Source organism: Myzus persicae, unplaced genomic scaffold, assembly GCF_001856785.1.
Source record: "Myzus persicae strain clone G006 unplaced genomic scaffold, MPER_G0061.0, whole genome shotgun sequence".
NCBI lineage: Eukaryota > Metazoa > Arthropoda > Insecta > Hemiptera > Aphididae > Myzus > Myzus persicae.
This window is the reverse complement of record NW_019102298.1, coordinates 230,702-255,289: the sequence shown is the minus strand read 5'-3', so window position 1 is coordinate 255,289 and position 24,588 is coordinate 230,702. Positions and strand designations below refer to the sequence as shown.

The 24,588-nt window shown below is 27.2% G+C and overlaps 1 protein-coding gene across 4 annotated transcripts in view; it reads left to right on the top strand.

Annotated features, from left to right (window-relative positions):
- The window catches only part of LOC111031764 (frequenin-1), a 133,072-nt gene extending 117,266 nt beyond the window's left edge, over positions 1 to 15,806 (top strand). For 2 of the 4 annotated variants that reach the window (XM_022311846.1, XM_022311847.1), the window contains exon 8: positions 14,175 to 15,806. In XM_022311846.1, coding sequence (XP_022167538.1) covers positions 14,175 to 14,378 — 204 coding nt within the window. In that variant the 3' untranslated portion in view covers positions 14,379 to 15,806. Of the gene's footprint in view, positions 1 to 494; positions 753 to 14,174 lie in introns of those variants that run through there. The other 2 variants (XR_002604237.1, XM_022311845.1) reach the window with 2 other exon arrangements.
- The last annotated feature ends 8,782 nt before the right edge of the window (positions 15,807 to 24,588 follow it).

Genomic DNA, 24,588 nt, shown 5'->3' with positions numbered 1-24,588 from the left:
TTCGTATTAATCAACAATTCTGTAATAGGTACTATTATTAATACATACATTTTAAGCTTTTTATCAGTTACTTCCACACATAAATGAGATTGAATTCTTCTTCAGAAAAGTGATATTATTAAAAAAAACGTATTGCTTAAGTTATACAAACCGAAAAACCGGTTCGAGTGTAATTATATCACTTGCGGCCTATACATCGAATATAATAATATAATATGATACGTATATTGCACTACATCTGAAAATAATCATAGTTGGGTGGGTACCTATATATATTGGTATAATAATATTATTATGTGCATAGGACGTATATACCGTAAACAAGTGTTAATGATATTACGCGAAACAAAGGTTACATAACGAATGGGTACCGTACAATATCATAACGTCATAATAATAAAAAACAATCTCGGCGTCGGCGGGAGGGGGGCGAGACGGAAAATGAAAACCGCGGCTGGTGGGAGAGTTCAACGACTGTCTGCGGACTGGACCAAACGATACTCGTTTTACGTGCACAGTCGCGATGATCCGCTGACCGCCGCTGTTATGGTGTTCAACGTGTTGTATTTCATCGCTGTGTTCGAGTTGGTGTTGTATAGTTATATGGTGGCCAACAGGGATTGGCTCTTCTCTTCGTATACGCGCACCTTATCGGACGAGGCATATTCCGCAGTCGGCGGCAGCGGTGACGGCGATTCGGACTTGGAGTACGACTACGGGTCGTTCATCGTTGACTATTGACATTTCCATCAGTGAGTGGCAATTCTCATATTATACTTATCGCCATTTCCATAATAGTACATGTTATTTATTAGGCACCTACACCTGTACGCTCATCGTACTTCAAACATCGCGCGCAGTATTCGGTTATTTTACAATATTTCGTATACGATTAATTGAATATCGAACCAGTAGGTATGGTTGATAATCGATTACCTAGTCGTAAACATTGAAATGTTAAAAGAGCGGGATGGAGTGAAATAAATTATTAATCAATTAAACGTTTATAAGCACGTCTAAACATATAAAACATAAAATAATTAGCTTATATTTTTTAATGTATATACATATGGGTACCATATATAACAGTATTCTTATCATTTTTCATGTTGTATTGTACATGTATTTCTTATATTTGAATATCCTAACGGTTTTTCACGTTTTCCTCTCAGTTAAAGATTTTGTATTCTTATAAAAATAATAACTAATAAAATATTATACCAAATTGGTAAGCTATAAATATATTTCATGACTTTTCAAATAAAATATCTAGAGCATTTAATACATATTTGGTAATTAATAACATTTTTTGAACAGCCACTAATATAACTAATGTTAAAAATGTTGCGATTAGCAATAAACACATTGATTTAAGATTTTAGTATCGATAGTTGCTGTGGCATGAAATCACGACTAACATTTTATATTTCAAAGCTTTTATTAATGTTAAGGTACTAAACATAACCTGTAAATGTTTGTGAATTGATTTGTAGATGACTTAAAATTAAAAAATAGAGAACTAGGTATCTTCTTATTTTATTTTATTTACTATAAAAAATATAAAACATGCAAGTGCAAGAACAAAAAAAAAGGTTCAAGCATATTACCTTTATAGGTAAATATTTGTTTTTAAAAATGTCCAATCACTATAAAGTTCGAAATTTAATACTGTGGTCTTTGGCAATGGTCCATATAAATAAAAAAAAAGAGATATTATAGGAAGTGTAATTTAAATAATTTGTCTCTACTCAATACCCATAATCTTTTTTTGAATGCAACTTCTAACTAACTACAATTGTTGATATTGCTATTCGTAAATATGATATTTTCTATTCCAATGTCACAAGAATCCTATATAATTAGCTCTTTTTGTCTTATAGACATATTATATCGGTTTGATAGAATGTGTAATTTTGTGGGTATTATATATATACTTTACAGTTGAATCATAATTACTTCATTCAATATAATATGTCCATTCTAAAAATCATTATTTATGATCACTTATAAAGCATTATAAACGTCTAAAATATGAATTTAGTTCAGCTTTGTACGAGTATCTTCAACCAAACGCAATTATGTCAATTGTACTTTGTCCAGAATAAAACTACAATAAACAATGCCACTGTTGCTCCGTCGGACATTTTAATTTAGCGTTTGGATACCGAATATGGTTTAGAAAATGTCTGAGCCTTATTATACTCGTCCTATACGTGACTTCATATTTATTATATCAATGGTATGGACAAGATTTTAATTTTGTTTTTCCTCCGTCGTCTGAAAATTTATCCCTCGGCTTCAGCAGTGACTATTATAGTTAAGTCGGTTTTGATTAAATCACAATCCTATTAATTTTTAACTCGTTGAGTCAATTTTGTTTTTTCATTACTGCACCGTGTGATTTTTAAATTAAACAATTCTGTGTTCGGGTCGAGATAGAAATATACTATTTATGTACGCAAATAGTTTTTCTCGATTCATTGTTTTCGCCGTAAAGAGTGCAGCTCTACCATTATATATTTCAGTTTAATAAGATATTGGAAAACTGTTAGACTGATTTTTAATTTGGTTAAATGCTAATTTATTTTCTCTCTTCGCTTCCATTGTATATCAAGAAAAACCAATAGTAAATCTGTTGATTCTCAAATCGTTCTGTGTATTAGTATTAAACATAACACAATAAAAAATAATAAAAAGTACTATCTTATCTATCTTGTCCATCTCTGAGCTAATGAGTTTGGGAAAAAAAACCGTTTTAATCATATCAGTTGAATAGCACCACCCAGCTCAATAAAACGCACCTTTTTCCTAATGAGTTTTCCAACTAAATAAAAAATAATGTCGTCAATGTTAACAAACAACACGCGATTGTTGTCAATTATTTGTGGAATAAATCAATTGTTTAACTTATAGCACACCTGTAGGCGCTTGCAATCACTGTGTGTAAAATGCATAATGTGATCCCAATTTTCATTGTACACTATGGCGATTTCTCACCTATTCAAATATAAAAGAGGGAGTCAATTTTTTAATTATTATAATACTTATCAGTTAATCATTTGCATTCTAGTTCATAACATATTTTGTGAAGTTTCCTTACTGTTTTATTTAGTTTTAATTATTAATACATTGACTCCAGTAAAAGAGTACAAGACGATTAAAGGAATTTGTTTTAAGAATTATTAGTTATTTACTATGTATTGAATTTACGTTTTATTTAAAGTAAAATATGTATCTGACATATCTATTTATTTACCTAAAGTATAAAAAATATTACAGAAGAGCATAAGAAATTTAAATTTCATATTCCTCTATACTCATGGATAGTATTCATTCACCACTAGTATTGTAATGATGTGTAATATGACCAGCTGCACTTTAAAAATAATAAAATATTAAAAGAGTTTAAATAATAAATTGCTCAAAAAAAAAAATTGTTCATGAATGAGCCAAAGATAATAGAATATTGAATATTTTTAGCTAGTATTTACACGTATAATGTTATCAGATTTTGTACCAAGTATTACAAAATGTTAAAATGTGTATTTACGTATCTTATGTATAGTTTTTCAAAGTATTGGAAGATAAAATGTATGTTATACGTCTAAATACAAATATTATATTTTATAGAAGATAAGTGTATGTGTGTTTGTGAATTACACTATTAGCTAATAATATTTACTATTTGGTAGCAACTGTTGCCAGTTCGCAGCAATAGGTATAATGGCACAATGCATTATCTACTGTAAATATGATATTTGCAATATTGAGCCATTGATCTATTATTTGGGCAGAATGGCATAGACATTGTAAATTTGTAACTAGTTTGTTTTAAAAATTGACGTCATTTAAGTAACATTATCTTAAAATTTTGTTCGATATAAATCTATTAACAATTATTAGTACATCGATTCATTGATATGATTTTATATGACTGATATTTTATTTAATGTCAATGCTTTGATAATATGCAATCTAAATAACAACTATAAAAAAACTATAATACCTATGATGTATACAATAAACGTCAACGACTAATGTCCTTAATTATTTACTAGAATTCATAAAAATTATTATTTTAAATAATTCTTATATACCTATACTATACCATATTACAGTCATTTTAAAATATTAATTAAAATAAAGTATTGTACAAGTTAGCTTTTATTTTGGAGTATATAAATATATATATGTTATGCAACTATAAAAATAACATAATGTGATAGAACTTCGTACGTTAGTTGACATTGGAGTGAGTTGGTATCATATTGTACTTGACAGTGGTTAAAATCACAATTCAAAAAATAAATGGTTATTAGACAAAGTGGATTTTATTTTTCATATTGAAAAAAAAACAATCATAAAATAAATACATATCAAAACTTCTTAATATTAATTTTGTTGGAAAATATAAAAATGCTTATAAAGTTAAGAAAGTAGAAATATAAATAGCCAACAATTACTATTTTGCATCATGCATTTTTTTTTGTTACAACAAAGTTAGTACTTACATTAACGAATTCACAACAACTAGCAGTTACATAATTTCTATAAATTTCCGCATCTCGCGCGTAATAAAATGTACATGAAATAATAATACGTAGGTATTCCATACCCAAGATTTTCAACTCTTTTATTACTACAAAAATCCACAAATGTATGTCTAAAACCTTCACTGTAACTTCTTCATCTTCCTTTATAATTTTTAAGAATAAAATCATACTAACAAAGCATAATTTAATATAATTTTTGTTTTTCATAAGTATACACACATTGAAACAATTTTATGAGAATTCATTTTTTTTATGCTCTTGTAAAGTTGGTGATTGACCTTGCCGTCACTAGAACATGTTCTTCTCTTATCTTGAGTTTTTTTTTAATGAATATATATTAGGTAGGTAAGTACTCTTTTTCAGTGTGTAATTTATGGTAGGTAATATACAAACATAGAGGACATAATTTCCTTACTTACGTATTTTATAAAAACTTAATTTAAAATTACATTGTTCTTAAATATATTTTATTAGAAAGTAGAAATTAACAAAATACAATTAATCCGCCTTTGTAATTTAGTTCACATAAAAACTAACTTTTATAATTGTTATATCTGGCTGCCTGTTGTAGAAATATTATTTATTATGTTTTAAAAACTTAAAACTATAATATTAATCTAAGAACAATTTGATTAGATATTATCTAATACATTTATAAAAATGTAAGATTTAGTTTGTTGTGTTTCATATCACATAAATCACACATTGAAGACATTGAACCAAGGATCTATCGATCCAATCAACGATCATTTGAAAAAGACAAACCTATTATCTACAATATTTTGCAGTTTTCTGAGCTATAGCTTTTGTACTAGGAACCTAAATCAAATTCGTATATTGCCGCTATAATACAAGTTCATGAAATAAATATTAAATATAAAATGTACGTCTATAATTTTAGACGGTCGTTTCATTTACATGAAACATATTTTTTTCTTTTTCCACTTGATTTGCATCAACAGTATTTTTGTGTCCACATTTAATTGTAGCTATTACACCTACTCCCTCTACAACACCAACGGTTTTCATAAAAAACTTTTCAAGATCGGAACTGGTTTTTTTTAAAAACTATATCATTTTTTTTTTTGTTAAACAATTGTAATGTTGACAACCATCAATCAAAAGCATACATTTATTCTATTCACTCAATATGAAAGTATGTGCTATTTGTAAACAAAATTAAAGCCAACTTTAAACACATATACACTCAAGATACGATTTATACAAGTATGTAGAACTATATAATCTATAAGCACTTGCAAAGTAACGTGACCGCGACAGTGTACCATTAATTGGAAATTTAAAGCAAACCAAAAATAAGTTCTTTTTGACCAACTGTATTGTATAACTACTACATATTTTACAATAGACTTTTCGATAATGTGTCCAAATACCTTTTATAACGGTAGATAACATGGAACATCTTATAGAATACCTATACAACAAACAATGAGACAGTCTATCAAGTATCAACAATTCAAAATATTATTTCAGGCAGACTATGGTCAATTAAAAATGATGCAATGTAAAATACTTTTGACCCTACAAGTGTCACATAATTCTTGTTTATTACAAAGTTAAAAGCAAACTATTCGTAGGCTTCGTAGTTCATATAGGTGTACACATATTTAAAAAAAAATCTTATTTGTAAGTAGACTAAACGCATTGGCATTAGTTGTGACTTAATATGCTCCGTATATATGTGTTTTTATAGTATATTTAGATATCGTATTATATTAATATTGTTTGAGCAGAAAATAATTATACTATCGAACGAATTTTAAAAACACTTTTAGGTTATATGATTTTCAAAAACTTTTCAACAATACCTATCTCAAATCATTGTACCACTTTGTCAGAGAATTGTATACGACAATGACATTGTAACGTCTGAACTGTCGTAAGTCAGCATTATATAAGCACGTCAAAGCGCATATAGGTACTTTATGTAGTCGCCTGTAAATCACTATTGATTATTTGATCTTAGATTAATATAGAGGATACATGCATCGTGTAAATAATAATCATTATTAAATGACAACAGTTTATAGCGATTTAGCCTACTAACAACGATTAAACAAAAAGGTAATAGAGGAACATATAAATATTATAAATAGACATAGTATATTCATATTTATAAATATTTTGGTCAGTTGGCCATAATTAATAAGAGTTCGCGGGTTTTTAAAGAAAATCTTGATTATTTTTTTCAAACAGAATCATAACTTAACAACGCAGCTTAATCAATGTAAACAATAAATAATAACTATTATTGTAAAATTATTATAATAAAAAAATATTTAACACGCTTGAATAACAATTAATACACTGCATCGTTTTGCAATAAAACCACATAATATTATTGTGTAGTTTGTAAAACGTAGGTAGGACTGTAAGTAGGTACAGCCAGTAGGAACTTACAGGTATACATATTTACAAGGTCTTTAATATATAACTATTGTAGAATCTGCGGTTTGTGTAACAGCAATGCGCGTAATCGTAAACGTTTAATATATGTTATAAAAACAATAGTATTATAGTATTATATTATTATAATACAATAATACTATAGTGTTACATTTTATACAGACAACACAAGAACAATTGTCTTATAGAAAAAATAAATTTGAAAGTTTGTTGTTTAAAAAAAGTGTCTCGTTTTCATATTATTATCAGGTAATAATATACGCTATTATAACAAATATATTTACGATGAACAATTATTCCATCATGAATTCCTAAAGAAACTTTGTACTTACTGTATTGAACTTCTGGAACGCCCATCTAGGAGTCTAATCTATAATAGCTTATACAATACCTACCTTTGAATTAGTTGACAATAGTTTGTACAATCAGAAATAAAACTTAACTAACAAATATTAAAACAAATTAACTTTAAACTAAATTATACAATATAAATAAACTTAAATATTAATAATATAAGTAACTCGTGCTTAACTAAACGGTACTATTGTTATATTCAATTATATTACTAAAAACCCGTGAAATCGGCCACAATTAACATTGTGAAAACAAAAACACAACACCCTATAATGTGAAATATAATTTGATTAACATTCAAACATGTTTCTCGGCAACATACAAAGCCAATTAAACTAAAACATTGTGCACAATTGAGTTTATTAAATATAACTATGAATTAATTTTGATTATTCTGTGTATAGATAGTTACACATCGATGTTGTTCCCTTCATTGAAATGTCCACCTTAATGTTCGTCTAAACATAATATGGGCAATGGGAATATTATGATCATTTTACGTTACTACCCATCACAAATATACTTTCTATTTTTTTTTTTACTTTCAGGACGAATATTTATTTAGGTGTTAGTTTTTATAATTTAAGCCATTTTATTATTGCAATTTTTCAATTTTTTGAATTAATATTAACACAGATTATAAATATAGAATAAATACGTTTAAAATACATTAGATATCTACTGTAACAAACTAAATCTACCTATAAATCAAATGTTAGCTTTAATGTTCATGATTATAAACTACACTTTGTGACTATTCAAATTTATTCCTCTGGGCTTAACCGAAAATTGTCATTTCATGACACTTGACGTGTAGACTAAACGATCTTATACGTGACTTGTAAGACGCTGTGTGACTCGATCAAGAGTTATGATTTGACGTGACCTGTGTCAAATTTAAACAGGTCTAATACGATGAAAGAGTGACACCATGTCAAACTCATAGATAAAAATACATTAAAATCTACTGTTGACCAGAAATAAGGAAAACCGTTTAATTTTTAGAAGGGTGCGTTTCATTAAATGAATATATTTGAAATTACGTCAAATGTGAGTTCCGAAAATAAACTGATAAAAATATATTTCTATATCGTATAATATTATGCAATCATACAAAAATTATCGATGAAATACTAAAGTATTACGTTAACTTTTTTTTTTTAAATGCATGATTTACATAGTGTATAGAAGTTTTTCATTTCATATTTTATGATGTACCTAACAGTTAAACGGAAAACCAAATGAAAATAGTAAAAATTAATTTAATTACAAGTTACTATCGTATACCTTTCCAATGGTACACAAAATAAAATGGTAATTGACAATTTACACGATTTGAATTCTTCTTATTGATTGGAAATGAACACACAAAAATGTTACTCTCTATTTCATTTAATTCTTGTCAAATTTTATACATACATTTTGTTTTAATCAACATTTTAAATGTATAGTTTAAAATTTTTTTTCAATTTTTCTTATACTATAAATAAAATAATTCAAAATAGCCATTTTTATGTTTGGTTATTAGAAAACTTTTGATTGTAAAAACATTTATCTAAGGTTGATTTTTTATGATTTTTTAAAATGACAAAATTTCTTTAACTAATATGACTCATTTATTTGAAAAATAATAACTTTTGCTTAACATGTAAAAAATGTTAATAAAACTTATAAAAAAAGCTTGTGCTTTTTGAACTTAAAATATTTTTTACAACTTGATTAACTATATGAGTTCATCAAAAAATAATGAGATTTCAAAAAATGTATAAAAAAACTTATATATTTAATCACATATATATATAATTAAATAATTAATATATTAATTAATAAAAATAAATACTATGACCGATATGAATTATATTGATGTTTTAATCAAATTTTCAATGAAATGATATATTTCAAATACAACAAATAAAAAATATAGTTTATATGTAAAAAGTAGATGGAAATAGTTTTTTTTTTATGTCAAGAAAATTATATAGGTAATATTTTATTTAATGATAGAATTGATTTACTTCCTCATCCTCCTTGAAAAAGTGTAAGCTTTACACTATTTCAAACATGAATAACTGCTACAGGATTATTAAGTTTAACTGTGCAAAAAATAATAATAGAATTTACAATTGTTGATCATGCGTGTTAATAAAACGATTTATAGCAAAATGTAACATTTACCTACCATATTTTTAATTTTTTAATTTTTTAAAAAAATATTTACTATCTGTGCTACAAAACATAATAATCAAATTTAAACATAATCATTTTCAATACAAACATTTTTTAAACACTAAAACCGGATAAATTTAAATAATACGTATAGGTATTAAATATTTTATTACTTTTGTATGACCTTACTATTGTTAGTAGCCTACAGCAGTACTTGCAGTCAATAAAGTGTTTTGAACTTGTTGTGCTGCTACTAAAGAATTGTTAGATGTTTCGTATACATAAAAAATTTGCACCTACTTGCAATTTTTTTTGCTACAATATTTTGGATTTTAGTAAATAATAAATAAAAATAAGAACTTTAGAACCCATACAGAGGTTATAGGTACCAACTTAAAATATAAGTCTAGAAATAAGATAGTAATATGGGTACAGCTTCCGCATATTTTAACTTTAATTTCACTCATAAATTTAATAAAACATATATGACATGTGAGAATATTAGTAGAAAGAATATAAATAACTAAAATAAGTAATTAGTCATATAAATCTATACAATTTTTGAAAGTACGAAAATGCTAAAATAAAGTGTTCAAAGGGCATTTGTGTGATAACAGTTATAAAACTGGCAATAATTTACGATCTTTATAATCAGGAAGAAAATATTTTTAAATAGGTACTTTGAACGTTTCCTTAACATAATTTCTTATTTTTATGACATCCCATCTAAAAAATGTTGCATTTTTTTAAAAAAATTTTTAATACAATTTTATCCACGTTGGTATGAGTCATTTAAGTGCCACTAACGATGCTATGAACTAGTTGGGTAGTGTTTTTTGTTTTTATTTTAAAGGCCACACTTTCACTTTTTTATTCTGTTTATTTAAAGAACTTTTGAGTAATCATCTAATCATAATAATTATGTCAATTGTTTATTCTAAACTGTCAAACAAATAAACAACACTCGATAAAACCGTCAAAAGTAAACAGTAAACAATAAAATATAAGTAAAATAGTAACAAAAAAATTCAAATGAATATATCCATTTATTTTTAATCAAAACTTTGAATCAACATTTACAAATTGTACCCAGTTCTGAAACTTTATTTCAAACTTACCCGAGACATGTCTGTTATTCACAAAGTTGCTGTTAACGTATAGATATTATATTCGATCTATAGTGTAATACAGCCAGCAAACAAGACTTATCTGGCCCTCTGAAGGACGTCGAATTAACTAAAAATATGTATATAATATTCCTAATTGCTATCGCATACACTCCTTATCATCGTGACACCATATGACAATGTAAATGCGTCAGGTATTATCATCAGTATCATGATTTAATTTATTTTATATGGGTTAACATAATATATTTTGACCACTTAGAGGTTTTAATTTTTACGTAAGGCCCTCGAATAAAAAAGTGTAGAGACCCCTGCTATGATCATATATATTTTCGTCACTGATGTTTCTGAGACCTTTCGTCGCTATCCTTCCTCGGGATTATTGACAGTCAACTAAGTCGAATAGTTATCGAGTATGACCGCTATTGCTCAGACAAAGCATCGCCTCAAAAACGTAATACTTCAATGTAATATTATAATATGTGTATATTTTTTAAATGTTTTATTAAACTCTACTACTTTCCGGTTATGAAGCGAACGAGTTTATTTTCGTTAAAAAACGATGAGCACACGTGTGTGAGTAGATTTCAGACACTAATATCAACCGGCAACAGTATAATTTATGGCAACGTGTACACCTACCATTTACCATACGATACCTATAGATCCATTAACTATTTTACATGTTCGCTGTTAAATTGTGTAATAAATAATAATAATATTATATTATTACGTTTAATACTGTGAGATATAGTATTTGGCTTTAACATTATCATAACTACATAACACTGTATTAAATATTACCTCAATATTACAGATTGTTTATTTTTTTCATACGTTCCAGAAAACTACTACAATTCCGATAAGTGATAAACAATTTAATTTATCTTCTACATTCAAATTATTATATCCAGTAAGATAATGTACTCACTTAATTCCTATCACCAATGCGCTTCGTTTATATTCCGTTTCACTCATTTTTCTCGACGTCATTGAAAATTGTTCTATCGAAAACTGTATACCTGGTAAACATAATATATATTATTCCCACTTGCAGTAATTACCCACTGGATTTAATTTTTAAATTGTCCGGACATTTTTCTTGAAATTTTATTTTAATTGTAAGTGCGCTGCAGTTTCTATGCGTTTGATATAATATGGTGTCCAATTTAACAGATAGCCTTCTGCGCTTGTGTGGTATTTTATAAAAAGCGGTCTTCGACAGACATTGTTCCTGATATTCCAAATGCATATGCAAACAGAACACCGTCATTATCGCTGTCGAACAAGATTAAATAATATTAATAGCCGATAGTGGGTAAAATACATTTTGATTATATCGTAGTGCACAAAAGTTATTTGTATAAATAAAATATTAACAGATTACGTAATAATATTAAAAAAATATAGAAAATAACAATAAATTGAAAAATTGAACTTTTAATTAATAATTTGGCGCCTCGGCTGCCGAAACCCCATTACCGGATCTGCGACTGGTAACGTTAACATAAATCACAATTTATAAGAGGATTAAGTGTGCATTATTTTTACTCGATGCTTCTGACTCATTTCACAACGATTGTTGTTCATTGCTGAATAATATCAGTCAATTATTTGTGTACAGATATAAGCATAGATTTTCTTTGTCCCGTGTACTTTTTAGTTTCAATGCATAAAAATACCATTCATTACGATTACTATATATGATATAATATGACTCTGGTTGCTCTAACACTGATACAGAAACCAAAATACTTGATAACACAACAACAACAATAATAAAATCATTTTAAATGACCATATAACTAATATTTTTCTTTAAAATCAATGCATTGAACACTCGTATGTATTGAATTCATTTTAAACTTTGAGTTCATCAACTTTAATCTGATACTAAAACATTGTAGGTAATTCTAAATAGATTTAAAATTAAGTTAAAAATAATGAAAATAAATTTTTTTCTTTTTAACCAGTTCTGAGTTATCTACATTCTACAAATATATATTTTTTTAAATAAAATTTAGTAGTTGTACTTGCCTGGTGTATAGCCTTTCTACCGTCTAAATATTATATTCTAAAGATAATTACTATAATTATTCTTGATTCAAACTAGTTTATAGCATATTAGTTGATAAACTAAATGCATTAGGAACCACTTTTTTATACGAGTTTGTACATGCTCAGTAGGTCACATCATTATAAAGAAATACATTTTTTTTTTAAATTATTAAATACTATTTTAATAGACCTGTTTCTAAACAGAAATTGACATATTGCTATTTTTTTTTTAAACATAATTATTTTTGTGTATATTTTAGTAATATATCTATGTAACAAGCGTATCATAATATAGGAATTATTAACCATATGATAATCCAGAAATAGGCGGAAATCCATCAATATCTAATTCGAGAAGTTCAGAAATGATAAACCAAGGATAACAACCCAAAAATTAAAAAAAAATAAACCACGCTTTAAGATATAAACTTATTTTGTAATTAAAATTGAAATAGTTTATAATATTTCATTATCATCAGATTCAAAGGTAGAGTCTAAGCCCACTAAACATGATACAATTTGTTCGATGGTTGTCAGTAGTCTTTCCTCGGGTATGATAAGATAATCTAAAAAAATATTAAATTTTTTAAATGAAATACTTCTACAAAATATGGGTTGATATTGATTTCCAATGCATAATTTATAGGTGCTCATTACATTTTTTCTCGTTGGTAACTAGTCAATGGTCAACGTTGTTACTGGATTAAATAGTGGGAAGGGGAGTTTGTGCTTCATCGCAAACATTTAGAGCGTTTATTAAAATCGTAACTATAAGTTGAATTGAATGAATGATTTTATTATGAACTATATTTGTTTACCTAGAATGCACATAAATTGAGCTCTAAAAACTGGTGTGAATAGTCATAATCTCGATGGGAAATTTATAGTTTTATGCTATAACTAAGTATGCATAACTTAAAACTGGTAGGCATGTCGTCAACTCGTCTATAATATAACTTTGAAAGCAGAGGTTTTGCCACGCAACTATTTAAACATTAAAGGGTATCTGGACTCTTGGCCGTACTCGACTATCGAAGATGCTTTAACTTATGGCATTCTCAAGACTAGGCAAGACAGAATGTTAAAGTGTATTATTATACTATTTAGTGTTTGTAACGTTATAGCTGGACAATTCAGTCAAACCAAACTTGCGTCTACGCATGGTTCCCGAGTATCGAATGACTCGACTGGCAGTAATGTAAATTTATGCAAAATACTACGTAGAAGTATTTTATTTTGTAACAATATTTTTACCAACCCGACGATAGTGAGAGATAATGCAATATAATGAAACACAACAATACAGTGTAGAGTGTCCCGTTATCGGTAAAAGTCACGTAATGGCTTTGTTGCTCCGACGCATATTATAATACGTATATTGTACCTGCTTTCCACACGAAAGTATCTTTTTCGAAAGTTGAGGTTGTCATATTATTCTGCGAAGTACCAACGCATAGAACCCGCTGACTTATTTGTTTGTCGTTTACAGGGTCAACAACCCCAAGCCGAAGACGAAAATACGCCGCAAAAACGGGTAGATAAGATATTCGATCAAATGGATAAAAATCATGATGACAAACTCACTCTGGAGGAGTTCAGGGAGGGAAGCAAGGCGGATCCGAGAATCGTGCAAGCACTTTCGCTCGGTGGAGACCACAACAATGCTGCAGCTCCCCAAACAGCCACCACATAAGTCTGTCGGATGAGAGTTTTTTCCTACGTATTGACTTTGTATTTATATTTTTGTGTCTAATTTTTTGTCCTTTAACTACATTATAATATAACAATATTGTAATTTTTCTTATAATAATATACTTAAAAAAAAAAAAAAAACATTTTTATGAATTCGTATATAAATTACTATATTCAGAATATTATAGTTGTACCTTATAGCAAATAATAATAATATAAGGTTATATTCTATCCGTCTTAGTAGATAGAAGTTTACAGCATAACATGCAGAACTTTCTTATATAAGTAGGTATCATCAGCGTTATTATTTTATACCTATATAAATACCCATGTAATACATATTATATATATATAACTAAATTTTATTCATTTTTGTGTGAAAAATAAATCTATATATTTGTAAGCACTTACATAGTTATAAATATATATAGATTCTAAATATTTGACCGATCTATGCACAATTGTTTTTAAGTTTTAAATCTACTAATCTTTGTAATTTCGTTAACTATTTGTTCTATTACAAATACAAATCACTGTTTTTTTTTTTTTTTTAAACAGTTTATATTTTACTGAAGATTCATTTCAAATAATGTGGTAGATATCATTCACATGTTTCTAGTCGTTAGTAATAACAAATTAAGTACCTAGCTTTGTTGATACGCATTTCACCTTCAATCGATATCGTAAACCGCTCAATGCACGTTTTGTTTTTAGTTAAGCTCACGGAAGTTGATTTGCATTTCAAATAGAAATATTGAAATTTCGTTTCTGAAATATTTTTTATAAAAATTAAATAGTAAATCCATAGTGTTAAAAAAATACCATTGTAATTCTCACTCATTAGTTTACTCGTAGATATGCTGAAATGAAATGTGAGAGTAAATATTTTGGGTTCTGACAAACAATAATACGAAGGTGTTTATTTCCGAAAAACACAATAAACCTCCATACTTCTATAGAATGGAGATCAAACATTCATTGCACTGAAGAACGTAATTTTTTCTTATTTTAATAATCACCAAAAACCACTAAAATACTGCGAACAAATATAAACTAGTTAAATTTTGGATATGCCATACCCCATTTAAGACTGTTATTGAAATGCAATATCGCTTGAAAATATTTAGACGCTTGTTCCAGTGATCCACCTGATCCTATTTTACTAGTTCGCGTCTATTAAGTCTACTATATACTTTTTTTTATTAAGTTAAGATATTAACGATCTGCACATAAAATGCACCTTGAATACATTGTATTTATAAATTGATTTTAACTGCCGTGATTGGCGTAATCGAAGAAGTCACCCTTAGTGGTACTTCAAACGTCAAATATACTAAACAATTTTTGTATGTGTGTTAAAATGATATTGCACGCCTACTTTAATATTAACAATTTGATAATAAATGCCATTAGATATTTTTTATGTACATTATTATTACATTTGTAAGAATTTTTTTTCATCCTTTTAGTACCTACTACCTACCTATTGATACTATTTTCATGTTTTTATTGTAAATATTCATGTATTGTTATGCTTTTGGTTCCGAAGATAATGACTTATATACTACATATTATTGTAATATTGTCTTCTACTTAATATTATCAGCTTCAAAAATAAAATATTGTTTTGTTTGGATTAAGCGTAATACCTATATATAAAATAATATTTATTGTTTATAATTGAAATGTAAATCGAGACTTAAAAATTCCTATTCCTACCACTTACTACTGCAACCAACCATATAGGATAACTTAGCAAATAAATAAAAAAAAACCGACTAAATTGTAATTATATTCAATGAGAGGTAACGTAGTAGATCCTCAATATTTTAATAAATGTATTGAGTAAAATTACCCAATAACTGAGTTGACGGTGAAATAAATATATAAAATGCATTCCAAAACCATCAATGTTACTTAACGCCAACTGAAATAAAATAAGAAAAAACCAGTTTACTTCATATCCTTGAAAAATTCTTTGTATTGATCGCCAATCATAACTAGCCACTAGTTGCTTTACTAAATAATTGATTTAAAATTGAAATGAATACATAAAGACTACCGTGACTATATTGTACTTATCTATATAAAATAAACGGCCATGTTTTATGTTTAATACTCATATTTTATGAGCATGATATCTTATCATTTATCAATATATTTATTTCTACAAAAAATCGTTATGTTGATCAGCATACTGTGGTTGTAAATGTATAAATAAGTGTATAATGTAATATGCACATGCCACTATGTCAGGAAGCATATAATAAAATCACAGATTTATTTGTTAGTTATTGATGTTTTGACATGGAGTACCTAGTTAGTTTTCTAGGATATGTAAGAAGCAGATTCGTATTTTTTTCTAGTTAAACTAAAATAAATCTAAAATTATTTTCCGACGAATCATAAATGCATATATTATATCAATCATGATTGAGTACAGTAAAAATGTACACAGATTTAAAAAATTAGAGATAGTTATGTAACAAGTACGGAAAGTTCAAATGGTGATATTTTTCATAATCACAGAAGATCAAAGATTGTTTCCAGTGTATAGTTTAAAGTGATTAGACAGTCATTATTCCTGTGAAATATCGGATATGGTTTATCAATTTATAATCGCCTGCTTTTCACATGACGACAATCTACCTATCCATCTCTGATAGCGAAGAGTGAATTTTTAATGGCATCTAAACCTATAAAATACTTTACTAAACAATATAATATATGTTATGTACATTTCAGAGTTGGAAAAGAAATATTTTATTTTTCTAATTTTTTTAAAATATTTATTAATGTTTTGCTTTTTCAGGATTCCATATTGAATTATCCGCCAATCCTCTGATACAAGGGCACAATGAATTGATATTATTTAAATGTATACCATTACAAATTGTATGTATTCTAAAAGATGTTTTAAAAAAATGAATCCATCATAAATTACCTATTTCAATGTATATCTTTAATAAAAAATCACAATTTACACACGAAGTAATTATGAACCACACTTCAAAATAAATATAATAATTAAAATTATATATTCATGAGTTTTTTAAGAAAAGATTATAACTATAAATCATAGAATTTAACAGTCTAAAGATGCAACGTGAACTAAAATTAGTCCCACAAAAATAAAAATATATCTACGAGTAAATAACTTCATACTCTAATTAATTACGAGTGTCGATATTTCAATATTTGTTTACACAATCGCAATTTGACGCATTTAAACATAGTTGTTATAAATTAAGTTCTTTAGCAAAAGTACTATTATTTATAAAAAAAAAAATGAACGGTTAAGTGTCTTTGTACTTAAGTTTCAACGCTCCGCAAAGTTATTGGTTTAAAAAAAGACCTAAACTATTGTGTTCTGCTTTAAGCTATAATTTACGTGTATATTATTGTAAATCACTTCCAGTGAACTGTTTCAATTTAATTTAATAGCCAAATTTCGCATTCATAAAAGTTTGAAACTATCTGGTTGATATTTAATGGGTAGGTAATTATTTGTGTAGTCCGACATTCTAATTTACATTCACTCATAACAGTGATGCGGATCTGTTCATGTACTTCGAAATGAGATGCTTTCAAATTTTTTGAGCACATTAAAAACTGCAGAATTTTTAAGATGACTCAATGCAGAGAAGGTATGTACAGTTCTCTGATTAATTGCAACAACTATAAATTAAGTATGTTCATAGGAGGTTATATATTGTGATATTTCCGATATTATAAAAACGTTAATTGCTCATTTCATTTATGATTCCAAGTTGAAGAGATTGAATTATGGACGAACAAAGAATTGGCTATTGGTTAATTCATAATTAATTTAATTCTAAGCTATTTAACTCTTTGTTTCTTTTTTAAGATACATATTTGGGTACATTATTTACATTTTATAAAAACTGTAACCAGCCTAAAAACTCAATTTTGGTGCCTATGAGAACTGAATATAGTGATGTAAAATATAAAAAGTAAAATACAATCATTTTAAACGATGATCATCTGAATATCTGAATTTCTAAAAAGGAAATAGAAATCGAAATCCATCATTTCCTTTCACGTTGCTGTTTTGGATAGTGCTGCATATTTATTTAAAATACAAAACACTAAATTAACGTCATCAAAAAACGATGATCAGTGGATATTGTTTTGAACAGCACTTTCTAATATTTCTTCAATATTATTCGATAAGTAATTATGAATCATTATAATACGTAAGGTCTCAGTGGCCACCTCTGACCTTAGGTTAATATTATTAATGATTTTGAAAGCCTTTATTTGTTTACACTTTTAATTTCTAAAAATCGTTATTACTTTAATATAATAATATAATAATTTAAAATTTTTATGTTTATTATCAATAATAATATTGTTTAGTTATTAATTTTGTCCCCAAAATAGTTATAAAACATGCCATTTGTTATTTCAAATTTATTTCAACCGAAAGAATGAAACCTTATTACATTTACACTACCCTCTGGACTCTTATTCTAATCTTAGGACTTATGTGCACATATTTCAGAGACACATGTCTCGTGTTCCATTGTTCGTAAAGTAAGAAAGTGGCGAAAAGCTTTAATTGTTTGCAACACGCTAAGGATTATGTTACACGTGCAGGATTTTGTGCTTTTTGTGTTTTCAAGATATATAACCCTCACAGATATTTTATCCATGTTTGGGCTTCAGCGTTTTCTGTTTTTTCTTAGCCGCTCACATTAAATTATATTATAATTAATGTAAATTATTGAAATAATCTAATAGCAATAATGGCAAAGGTTAGCAAAGGCTAGGTATGTAATTTATGTAAGCTTATTGTCAAATATTAATATCTATTACAGTTAAAAAATCAATTATTGTTACTTACAATAAATAATAGTCACACACCTTATACCATTTTATAGCTACCCAGATATCATTTATTATACTCATATGCCCTTCATTATTAGTTAACCATATTATACCAGCATTATAAATTATATTACTAAACAGCACTTGGCTCAATTGTAATTTGTTATATATATTTATATTTTATGCTTTTTAACTATTTTAGTAAATTATTTTATTTATAGTTATAGACATTTTAATTCCAAGCATTTCATTGAAAAAATATATTATTTAATATATAATATGTACACAATCCACATAAAAAAAAAAAATAATAAATAATAAATAATTGTAGCGGTGTTAACGTATACCAGGAATCGCAACCTTTTGTGACGAAAGGGACAACAATTACGATACACACAATTTTACAGATTTTAAAGTGGCACTAAAAATGTTCATTTCAATATAATAGTGTAAGCTTATAATGCTTATATAAATATAATATATATATATATATTTGATTTTCGATTTAAAATAAACGACTTTAAACACGAACTAATATTTATTCAAATAATATCATTATATCATTTTTTTTTATTATATTATAAAAATATTTTTAGCACAAGGCATATTATGTAAAAATTAATAATAAAATACTAAAGTTATTAAATAATAGATAGTTACATAAACGGGAGCATTCATGGCTTTCCAGGTCGTAAATTTGCCTCATAACTTGTTGTTTTATGTTTCAAGCACGACTCTAGATTTGTATTTGTTAGTTGGCTTCTTAGTTTATTTTGTATTGTATTCATGCAAGAGATAGTTTGCTCGCACGAATATGTCGACCCAACATTTACCAGCACTCCAAATGCCAACTTATCCACCTCACCGTAGCATTGTGGAAGACTATTCCATGCGTCGAATATAAATTCTTCTATTCGCGGCATTTCTTTTAGAGCTGTCCAGCTGTTCTGAGAGACGCGCGTTCATTTCTGGATATCCAATTCTTCCAAATTGCTCCCGAGTTCTGTGAACTTTCCAGTCTATAAGTCTTTGCTTTTTAAATCCAGGAATTACATTTGAAACGACCTATCAATTCTAAATGGTTCAGTCTTGATGATCTCATGTGTATTTGTGTTGAGAGGATTTACTGTGAACATATCAACTCAAGAGTACTTTTGTATTTTTTGAATTGTTCGAATACCTTGGCGAATTCATCTTTAATTTTTTTTATAGTTATGCAGAAGCCATTTATGTGCATTGGTTACATCGCGATACTGCTTAATATTGAAGTAAAATAATTTACTGTTTTCTATACAACATCAACATATTATAGCATCTATTATCATATTACATGAGGCGTCAAGAGCACTGAAAAAAAATTGGATGGCTCATAATTTTTATAAAATATTAAGATTATTAGTTTTTTAATAAAAATTGCTTGTGCCTAGGCTTCATACCAAATATTTTTATTGTTTCAATTGTTATGTTTGATTTTTAAATTAACAAAAGTTTTTTAAATATTCATTAATACCAAGCCATTCAAATCGGTTCTCTGTAATAGTACTATGAATTCATTTTTTAAGTATTATAAGAGAGCTAATTTTTAAGCAAATATAAAACATAATTAATAATAGAAGTAGTTAAAATAAAACAATATATTATAAACTATAGTAGATGAAAGTGTTAGCTGCTAACCCAAGAAAGTCTTTTTTAATAACTGGTTGGTTATTTTCATAAGTCACATATTTTAAACATATTTACAATTGTTGTATCCCCACTATATTCATTGTTTCTTCCACGAATATTGAATAACATTCAGCTTCCTGGACACGTTTTAAAATCATATTACATATTACAGAACCTATGACACGTATAAGTTCGTTTTTTATTCTGTGAGACATGAAACTTGCATTAATAGCACTATTCTTAAAATTATCATTCAACATTTCATCTTCAGTTTCAACTCTAAAATGTATTTAACTATTGAATATAGCTGTGTCATAAATTTTTCCTCTGAGTGGTATTTCATGTACACCGAGGAAAATAATAGAAGAAATTATTGAATGAATTTTAAGATTGTGTGATTCGTTTACATTTGTCACTAAGAAGTATAACATTTAATATACATTTTTTTTTCACCATTTATAATAGCAATACAGTCCTAGCACTCTGTACTGGAAACATGTGCCAAGAATATGTTGAATGTATCTTTTACTGGGCTTAAAAATGTTTGTTGTTAATAATCGATGTTTTTATGAATTCGCCTTGCACTCCGCCTTTGTCAATTGGTGGTTCAAACAAAACACCGAATATGCAAAAAGCTTATTTTAAAATGGCTAGTAACAGACCATCCATACTGTTTAAGCCAAGCTAACAAAAAACGTCTTTCAACAACACTAATATCTGCTTTAAAATTGTAAGCATTACAAGAGTTCCATGGAGGCATAAGCTTTCCACATTATAATGTATTGTCAACAGACTTGTCAAGGGAGATACCAAAATAATGTTTATTATTTGTTTGAATTTGAATAATATCTTAACAAAAATGCATACACAATAAATATAAATACTTACACTAGTTAAAAACTATTAAACACCATAACAGACTATATCGATTGTTATCAAATACTAATGTATTAGGACAAAATCTTATGAGGCTATAGGTGCCTATAGTTTAGAATTTGCCACTTCCATTTTGTGTCTAAACTTGTTATAGTAGAGTAGATATTTGATCACCAGTACTTCTGTCGTCATCATTTTTTATATTTTAAAAACAAACGAACCAATTCATAAATGTATATTTACGTTTTGGTGAATACATCTTAAGTTAAATACTTGAAGGTTTTAACGTAATAAACTTGTTTTTGACTAGTAGGTACTTAGAAATCAATAAGGCTAAAAGTCAAACAAAATATAATTCACATATCACAATAAAATATAAATTGGATTGATTGGATTGAAAACAGACAAGTCAGATTTTAGACCACGATTCTGATAGCACGATAAGTGGATAATATATTATGTTATCAATTATCACGTATCACTCGACCATGAACTGGTCCATAATATTATATTTTTCATTAATTCTACGAAACACAAAATATCCAAAATTTAATAAACAATTAGTTATTTAATTTAAAAACTATAGCTTTTAAAAATATATTTATAAAAATATACCATAATACACAAATATTACAAAAAATAGCTGGGAAGCATGGCCCCTCAAGCCTCCCCCTGTATGCACCTTTGGCACAAAGTGTCTCGTAATGAATTATGCAGTGAAATGTTTAAATAAAATTCATTAGGATTTCGTTTTTAATTTTTTATTATATAGATCCTGTGCCGAAAAGTGTTAGTTTTATAACTTAAAACCATTACATCTTATGATTTATGAATTGACAATTGTTTCATCATCAATTTAGCTTTCGGAGTTTTTTTTTTCTTAAACATAATAATTATGGTACGATTATAATCAAGTTAAGATGAAAAATCTTTCTTTAAAATTCTGGGAATGACTCCAATCATGTATTTTTTTATACAACATTATGATATTCTGGATATTACCGTTTAAATTTATTTTACTTTCTGTTATAAGTTACAACTTTTAACTTGCATATGGTTTAAGATACAAAGCATAACTTACTTTAATAGCAGGAATCTATTTTCAACTTTAGCCTTACTGTTCTATTATATTTCAATAAAATAATAAATTTATGAATGCACATTGCACATTATGTTTTTCTACTCTGTGGTGTCATGTGTACTAATTGTATTGTATATAAATTTAAAAGAAGTTGTATTTATTATTTTATTGTAATATAAATCAGTTAAGGTACCTGCACAAAAAAACCGTATTAAGAACTTGGAAGTTTTGCAATAATTGGCCTAGTTTTATTCAGTTACTGCAGGCTACTGCCAAATCAATCATAATTTAGGATTTGCAGTGTTGTTACTATAATTTTAACCAGTAACTCCGATTATACTTTAGTCTTTGAATGAACACTTCACGTTCCAAAGAATTAATTGTCACATTTATACTGAAAATCGTTTTTTACTTACTGTCTATACTTGTGTCAGCACTTCAGATTCAGTTGAAACATGGACAGTCATTAAAAATTGACATAGTAGTTTAATATTTTTTGATAACAATCGTTTATCGTGTCATAGAGCTAATGCATCATGCATAGTAGATACAGGTACATATTTTTGCAACGTTTATACTATGCAAAAATAATTTTAAAGGCACACATCGTAAATTTATTACAACTATTATAATTTTATTAGGTATTTCAGTGTTATACAATAGACAATAATGATTGCCAATCTCAATAAAAAAATGCTATCATGACAATTATTTAAAAATTATATTTTATAATAATTCAATACTACTGAAATTATAATATTAACATATACACGCAATAATAGTCAACAATGTGCAAAGATAATAAAGTAAAAATTGGATCTCATCAAACGTTTGACAGTTATACTGTTCTATATAATATGAATACTTTAAGTACATTAGATTTGATTAAATTATTCCCTCGGGCCTCGATGGATCTATTTGACTTGTAATTCGTTTTTTATCCATCGCTAATAAATTATGGAAATTGGAAGCTATTAATAAAATACGGTTTCAATGGTTGTGAAATGTTGTAATCGAATACGCAATAAAATTGGTTGCTCGCAGTATGCAGGTGAGTAACAAACGATTATGATTTTAATACAAATCATTACTTCTTTAAGGTGAGTTTTTCAAATCATTAGCAAACCAGAAAACTGGTTAACTTTTATGTAGAAACATGAATAACGATACTTTGTTCGTCAAATGGAATGATGATGAATTCGGAATAGTATTTGTGATAGGTAAGCAAAATGATCATATTATGCATACCTGAGTACGTCATATTAAGTTTGACATTTTCTCTATACAGAATAATTAGTACAGATAATTTATTTAAACATGTATTATAATTTTTCTATATGTAGGTATAGTAAACACGGATGAAAGGTAAGTTAGTAATTATTTATTTATTTATTAAATAGTTTTATTAAATGTGTAAATTCAACATTAGTAAATAGATACTTATCAGTGGTAACTTATAAATTATCTTAAAAATTGGACTATCAAAGTTCATGAAGCTTCACTGTTTCTCTTATTTGATATCAGAAAATAAACTTGAAATACAATCGGTTTTCAGTTGTATTGTATGTATATTTAGGTACCTGCTAATTTTGATATTCCTGCTTCTTAATGATATTTAGACGTCTATAGGTTATATACACAATATAGGTAAACCATATTATTATGATTAGGTATATTTTACTATAATCATTGTTTTATGCATAATAAAATGATGAAAATTGTAATATTATGAATCATA